The 8,078-nt window shown below is 41.4% G+C and overlaps 1 protein-coding gene across 2 annotated transcripts in view; it reads left to right on the top strand.

Annotated features, from left to right (window-relative positions):
* The window catches only part of LOC106575008 (RNA-binding protein 26), a 44,681-nt gene extending 38,025 nt beyond the window's left edge, over positions 1–6,656 (top strand). For both annotated transcript variants that reach the window (XM_082963753.1, XM_082963752.1), the window contains exons 18-21: positions 3,710–3,913; positions 4,799–4,885; positions 5,064–5,177; positions 5,983–6,656. In XM_082963753.1, coding sequence (XP_082819879.1) covers positions 3,710–3,913; positions 4,799–4,885; positions 5,064–5,177; positions 5,983–6,075 — 498 coding nt within the window. In that variant the 3' untranslated portion in view covers positions 6,076–6,656. The remainder of the gene's footprint in view (positions 1–3,709; positions 3,914–4,798; positions 4,886–5,063; positions 5,178–5,982) is intronic.
* The last annotated feature ends 1,422 nt before the right edge of the window (positions 6,657–8,078 follow it).

Below are 8,078 nucleotides of genomic sequence, written 5' to 3'. Positions count from 1 at the left end.
GGTAGAGGTTCAACTGGAGATCAGATAGATACAACTACAGTTAGAGGTAGAGGTTCAACTGGAGATCAGATAGATACAACTACAGTTAGAGGTAGAGGTTCAACTGGAGATCAGATACAACTACAGTTAGAGGTAGAGGTTCAACTGGAGATCAGATAGATACAACTACAGTTAGAGGTAGAGGTTCAACTGGAGATCAGATAGATACAACTACAGTTAGAGGTAGAGGTTCAACTGGAGATCAGATAGATACAACTACAGTTAGAGGTAGAGGTTCAACTGGAGATCAGATAGATACAACTACAGTTAGAGGTAGAGGTTCAACTGGAGATCAGATAGATACAACTACAGTTAGAGGTAGAGGTTCAACTGGAGATCAGATACAAGTACAGTTAGAGGTAGAGGTTCAACTGGAGATCAGATACAAGTACAGTTAGAGGTAGAGGTTCAACTGGAGATCAGATAGATACAACTACAGTTAGAGGTAGAGGTTCAACTGGAGATCAGATAGATACAACTACAGTTAGAGGTAGAGGTTCAACTGGAGATCAGATAGATACAACTACAGTTAGAGGTAGAGGTTCAACTGGAGATCAGATAGATACAACTACAGTTAGAGGTAGAGGTTCAACTGGAGATCAGATAGATACAACTACAGTTAGAGGTAGAGGTTCAACTGGAGATCAGATAGATACAACTACAGTTAGAGGTAGAGGTTCAACTGGAGATCAGATACAACTACAGTTAGAGGTAGAGGTTCAACTGGAGATCAGATAGATACAACTACAGTTAGAGGTAGAGGTTCAACTGGAGATCAGATAGATACAACTACAGTTAGAGGTAGAGGTTCAACTGGAGATCAGATAGATACAACTACAGTTAGAGGTAGAGGTTCAACTGGAGATCAGATAGATACAACTACAGTTAGAGGTAGAGGTTCAACTGGAGATCAGATAGATACAACTACAGTTAGAGGTAGAGGTTCAACTGGAGATCAGATAGATACAACTACAGTTAGAGGTAGAGGTTCAACTGGAGATCAGATAGATACAACTACAGTTAGAGGTAGAGGTTCAACTGGAGATCAGATACAACTACAGTTAGAGGTAGAGGTTCAACTGGAGATCAGATACAACTACAGTTAGAGGTAGAGGTTCAACTGGAGATCAGATACAACTACAGTTAGAGGTAGAGGTTCAACTGGAGATCAGATAGATACAACTACAGTTAGAGGTAGAGGTTCAACTGGAGATCAGATACAACTACAGTTAGAGGTAGAGGTTCAACTGGAGATCAGATAGATACAACTACAGTTAGAGGTAGAGGTTCAACTGGAGATCAGATAGATACAACTACAGTTAGAGGTAGAGGTTCAACTGGAGATCAGATAGATACAACTACAGTTAGAGGTAGAGGTTCAACTGGAGATCAGATAGATACAACTACAGTTAGAGGTAGAGGTTCAACTGGAGATCAGATAGATACAACTACAGTTAGAGGTAGAGGTTCAACTGGAGATCAGATAGATACAACTACAGTTAGAGGTAGAGGTTCAACTGGAGATCAGATAGATACAACTACAGTTAGAGGTAGAGGTTCAACTGGAGATCAGATAGATACAACTACAGTTAGAGGTAGAGGTTCAACTGGAGATCAGATAGATACAACTACAGTTAGAGGTAGAGGTTCAACTGGAGATCAGATAGATACAACTACAGTTAGAGGTAGAGGTTCAACTGGAGATCAGATCAGATACAACTACAGTTAGAGGTAGAGGTTCAACTGGAGATCAGATCAGATACAACTACAGTTAGAGGTAGAGGTTCAACTGGAGATCAGATAGATACAACTACAGTTAGAGGTAGAGGTTCAACTGGAGATCAGATACAACTACAGTTAGAGGTAGAGGTTCAACTGGAGATCAGATAGATACAACTACAGTTAGAGGTAGAGGTTCAACTGGAGATCAGATAGATACAACTACAGTTAGAGGTAGAGGTTCAACTGGAGATCAGATACAACTACAGTTAGAGGTAGAGGTTCAACTGGAGATCAGATACAACTACAGTTAGAGGTAGAGGGTTCAACTGGAGATCAGATAGACACAACTACAGTTAGAGGTAGAGGTTCAACTGGAGATCAGATAGATACAACTACAGTTAGAGGTAGAGGGTTCAACTGGAGATCAGATAGATACAACTACAGTTAGAGGTAGAGGTTCAACTGGAGATCAGATAGATACAACTACAGTTAGAGGTAGAGGTTCAACTGGAGATCAGATAGATACAACTACAGTTAGAGGTAGAGGTTCAACTGGAGATCAGATAGATACAACTACAGTTAGAGGTAGAGGTTCAACTGGAGATCAGATAGATACAACTACAGTTAGAGGTAGAGGTTCAACTGGAGATCAGATACAACTACAGTTAGAGGTAGAGGTTCAACTGGAGATCAGATACAACTACAGTTAGAGGTAGAGGTTCAACTGGAGATCAGATACAACTACAGTTAGAGGTAGAGGTTCAACTGGAGATCAGATACAACTACAGTTAGAGGTAGAGGTTCAACTGGAGATCAGATAGATACAACTACAGTTAGAGGTAGAGGTTCAACTGGAGATCAGATAGATACAACTACAGTTAGAGGTAGAGGGTTCAACTGGAGATCAGATAGATACAACTACAGTTAGAGGTAGAGGTTCAACTGGAGATCAGATACAACTACAGTTAGAGGTAGAGGTTCAACTGGAGATCAGATAGATACAACTACAGTTAGAGGTAGAGGGTTCAACTGGAGATCAGATAGATACAACTACAGTTAGAGGTAGAGGTTCAACTGGAGATCAGATAGATACAACTACAGTTAGAGGTAGAGGTTCAACTGGAGATCAGATAGATACAACTACAGTTAGAGGTAGAGGTTCAACTGGAGATCAGATACAACTACAGTTAGAGGTAGAGGTTCAACTGGAGATCAGATAGATACAACTACAGTTAGAGGTAGAGGTTCAACTGGAGATCAGATAGATACAACTACAGTTAGAGGTAGAGGTTCAACTGGAGATCAGATAGATACAACTACAGTTAGAGGTAGAGGTTCAACTGGAGATCAGATAGATACAACTACAGTTAGAGGTAGAGGTTCAACTGGAGATCAGATAGATACAACTACAGTTAGAGGTAGAGGTTCAACTGGAGATCAGATAGATACAACTACAGTTAGAGGTAGAGGGTTCAACTGGAGATCAGATAGATACAACTACAGTTAGAGGTAGAGGTTCAACTGGAGATCAGATAGATACAACTACAGTTAGAGGTAGAGGTTCAACTGGAGATCAGATACAACTACAGTTAGAGGTAGAGGTTCAACTGGAGATCAGATACAACTACAGTTAGAGGTAGAGGTTCAACTGGAGATCAGATACAACTACAGTTAGAGGTAGAGGTTCAACTGGAGATCAGATCTGAGTTCTACCTCAAACTCTAGTTGTCTATCTGATTGATCAATTGATTTCTGATTTCTTGTATTCACCTTCAGTCACTTTAATATTCTGTGTCCCTTTTTTAAATACTGTCTGTTGTGTCTCTGTTCAACCACCAGGGGGTGCTGTCACTCTGTCAGATGTGTTTCTATAGATGGTCTCTTCTACATTGCATTGTGTGTGTTGAGGTAACATTGATCATCCTGCCGTTGTCCCCTTCCTCTCCAGGCAGCTAAGAGGGGGATCCTGGCTCCAGGGCGGGGCAGAGGGGCCCACGCTAGAGGCCGTGGGGGCCCGAGGAGCAGGGGTAGGGGTAGGGGAGGCCGGGGTAGGGGTCTCCCTGTCCACTCTACAGTAGATCACAGACCTAGAGCCCTGGAGATCTCTGGCTTTACTGAGACTGACCTCCAGGATCTGCTGCCACACTTTGCTGTAAGTTGAACTTTTTAAACTAGTTTTATTGTACCCTGTCTGGTTTTAAACTAGTTTTATTGAACCCTGTCTGGTTTAAACTAGTTTTATTGAACCCCGTCTGGTTTTAAACTAGTTTTATTGAACCCCGTCTGGTTTTAAACTAGTTTTATTGAACCCCGTCTGGTTTTAAACTAGTTTTAATTAACCCCGTCTGGTTTTAATGAACCCTGTCTGGTTTAAACTAGTTTTAATGAATCCTGTCTGGTTTTAAACTAGTTTTATTGAACCCTGTCTGGTTTTAAACTAGTTTTAATGAATCCTGTCTGGTTTTAAACTTGTTTTAATGAATCCTGTCTGGTTTTAAACTAGTTTTAATGAATCCCGTCTGGTTTTAAACTTGTTTTAATGAATCCTGTCTGGTTTTAAACTAGTTTTAATGAATCCTGTCTGGTTTTAAACTAGTTTTAATGAATCCCGTCTGGTTTTAAACTTGTTTTAATGAATCCCGTCTGGTTTTAAACTAGTTTTAATGAACCCCGTCTGGTTTTAAACTTGTTTTAATGAATCCCGTCTGGTTTTAAACTTGTTTTAATGAATCCCGTCTGGTTTTAAACTTGTTTTAATGAACCCTATCCTGGTTTTAAATTAGTTTTAATGAACCCTATCCTGGTTTATATGAATTACATTTGGAATGTTTGTCGTGGGGCTTTATGTGATGTTTTGGGGGGAAAATAGAAAATAGCTGTTGAATTGTTGAAACCAAAATGGTTGTCAGCAGTGCTCTGATATCTGTTTGCTTGGGTGAATGAATGAGTTCAGACTCTGGGACTTAAGAGACCAGCGTGTTTTAAGCTTATTCCATCTTTCATCTTATTCCGTCTTGTTGTTTCCCCCTTTCTCAAGCAATTTGGAGAGTTGGAGGACTGTCAGATCGATGAGACATCCTGTCTGGCTGTTATCACTTACAGGAGTAGACCAGAGGCTGAACAGGTAAAGGGTTAAACACCTTTCAACCTAGCGCTGCGACGCTGGACGTTTTGAACCCAGCGCTGCGACGCTGGACAGTCATTCTCCACCTTGTTCTCATATCTATTCCTCTTTCTCTCCCTTCCCTTCCTCTCCTCCTTTTCCCCGGTGTTCCCTCTCTCCATCCTTCTCCGTCCTGTAGGCGGCGCTACACGGTGTTCGTCTGAACAGCTGTGACCTGCGTCTGTCCTGGCACAAGCCTGCCGTCTCCCTGACCTCCCAGGAACCTGATGAGCAGGAGCCAGATCATGACGAGGTGAAGGGGATAATGATGTTTCGCCGGTTATGGACTACAAAATGTTGCTAATGGTCTCGGAAAGTATTTGCAGGATGAGTGTGTGTGTGTGAGCACAACGCTTCACAGCCAAGTCTTTCTCCAAGGCCACATGAATCCAATGAAAATGAGACGATGGGAGGGGGAAAAAAACATGTAAGGTGGTTTTGTCTCTTTATTAGTCTGAGGCCTCTTCCGTTGCTCTGTCCTTCGCTACGGTCTTCAGTCTGAGACCGCCGTCGTTGAGGTCCTTTTGTGGTGACGAGGGACGAGGAGAAGTCGTACCGGACTTAAGTCATCAGTCGATATGAATCGTCTCTAAACGATCAGAGTATCAAAGCCAAATTAAGAATTTTCAAACCACGGCTTTACTCAACGTGGTGTTCCGGCTGTGGCCCAACCCATTAGTTTCTGGACCAATCAGACACTCCCCAATGTGTTTGGCTTTCCAGTGAAGGCTGGTGGGAGGTACTCCGTTTCAGTCTCATTGAGGAGAAGAGGGCAGCAAGGTAGCATAACGGTTGAGAGCGTTTGATCAGTAAACCGAAAGGTTGCTGGTTCGAATCCCAGAGCCCGACTAAGGTGAAAAAATCTCTGTGCCTTTTTGAGCAAGGCGCTTAACCCTAATTTCTCCTGTAAGTCTCTCTGGATAAGAGTGTCTGCTAAAGGACTCCAAATGTAAAGGAACTAACGTGCTGTGGGCGTAACGTTTGGCCAGATTAAGGAGTTTTTTTCTCCATTTATTTATAAAACTGTTGTCTCGCCCTGTCTTGTCCCTTTTTTGTAGTTCCAGGAAGAGTCGCTGATTGATGATGTGTTGCTCCAGGACGACGACGAGGAGGAGGATGACGACAACGAACCCCGCCCCTGGCGCAGATGAAGACGGCCCTGATTGGACGGAAATGCTAACGCGACTTTATTTTTTTTTTGCTGTTTCTGATTGGCTGTTTTTTTTTTTTTTTTTAACTACTAGACGCATTTCACAATAGGTCAGAACCTAAACAGTAAAGTCATGTGGGAGTTTCATGTAAATATAGTGTGTTTTTTTTCTTCCTGCTTTTTATGTGTAAAAGTAGTTTAACATGAAGATTGGTACAGTTTTTATTTTTTGCTTATTGGGTTGAAATGAAATGATACTAGATTACTTTAGGGAAAGAAACCTGGTGTTGACTGATCAGATCAAATGATTTTTGATGAAGAGCTGTTGTATTGAACACTGCGATGTTTAACAGTGAGAACGGCAGAATGGTGAACTTACTAAATGAAATGAGAGTTTGACTGTGTGATAATAGGTTGCTTCTTGCGTAAATATTTTCTGTCTGGATTTTAATGATTTGTATGACAGCTTTGCTTCGGGATTCTTTCTTGGATTTATTTTTGAAATGTCAAAACAAAAAATAAAGACTTCAAATGGTCAAAAAAAAAATAAAAAATCAGCTCCCACCCCCCCCCAAAAAAAGTCCTGAAAAAAACCCTGCAGCTGTGATGACATTGATGAAACAAAACCAGCTGAAAAAAAACATCCCACAAAAAGAGCTGACAAAATAAAGACCATTAAAAAAAAAAATAATGTTTCACAAAAAGAGCAAATTTCCATTTGGTTTTCCATTTACCATTAAAAAAAAAAAATGGGTTAAGCAAGAACTATTTTCCATGTCCACACTTGGTGACGCTCGGTGTCAGAAAGACGGTATGGTATCTCCGTAACGGTAAGTTCTGTTTGTCTTGATACCATAACTGTGAGCTGTGTAGTTATCTCTTGGTATGGTTATGTAATGGTGAGCTGTGTGGTTATCTCTTGGTATGGTATCTCCGTAATGGTGAGCTGTGTGGTTATCTCTTGGTATGGTATCTCTGTAATGGTGACAGTGTAGTTATCTCTTGGTATGGTCATATAATGGTGAGCTGTGTGGTTATCTCTTGGTATGGTCATATAATGGTGAGCTGTGTGGTTATCTCTTGGTATGGTTATATAATGGTGAGCAGTGTGGTTATCTCTTGGTATGGTATCTCAGTAATGGTGACAGTGTAGTTATCTCTTGGTATGGTCATATAATGGTGAGCTGTGTGGTTATCTCTTGGTATGGTCATATAATGGTGAGCTGTGTGGTTATCTCTTGGTATGGTTATATAATGGTGAGCAGTGTGGTTATCTCTTGGTATGGTATCTCAGTAATGGTGACAGTGTAGTTATCTCTTGGTATGGTCATATAATGGTGAGCTGTGTGGTTATCTCTTGGTATGGTCATATAATGGTGAGCTGTGTGGTTATCTCTTGGTATGGTATCTCCGTAATGGTGAGCTGTGTGGTTATCTCTTGGTATGGTCATATAATGGTGAGCTGTGTGGTTATCTCTTGGTATGGTATCTCTGTAATGGTGACAGTGTAGTTATCTCTTGGTATGGTCATATAATGGTGAGCTGTGTGGTTATCTCTTGGTATGGTTATGTAATGGTGAGCTGTGTGGTTATCTCTTGGTATGGTCATATAATGGTGAGCTGTGTGGTTATCTCTTGGTATGGTATCTCTGTAATGGTGACAGTGTAGTTATCTCTTGGTATGGTTATATAATGGTGAGCTGTGTAGTTATCTCTTGGTGACACAAGGAAACTACTCAATCGTTTGGGATGTACCCTATTCTCTGTCGACACTACTCAATCCTGATGTTAAATACGGCTCAGTAGTTTGACAGTCATGGTTCGCTTTAGGAGGTAATTCGCCTTTTTGTGTTTTCACATTTTGTCTCTTTAGATCTGGGACCAGAGGACAACGGGACGTCTCTTTAGATCTGGGACCAGAGGACAACGGGACGTCTCTTTAGATCTGGGACCAGAGGACAACGGGACGTCTCTTTAGATCTGGGACCAGAGGACAACGGGACG

This window comes from Salmo salar, chromosome 17, assembly GCF_965601325.2.
Source record: "Salmo salar chromosome 17, fSalSal1, whole genome shotgun sequence".
Lineage (NCBI taxonomy): Eukaryota > Metazoa > Chordata > Actinopteri > Salmoniformes > Salmonidae > Salmo > Salmo salar.
The sequence above is the reverse complement of the archived record's forward strand: the minus strand, read 5'-3'. Positions and strand labels throughout refer to the sequence as shown.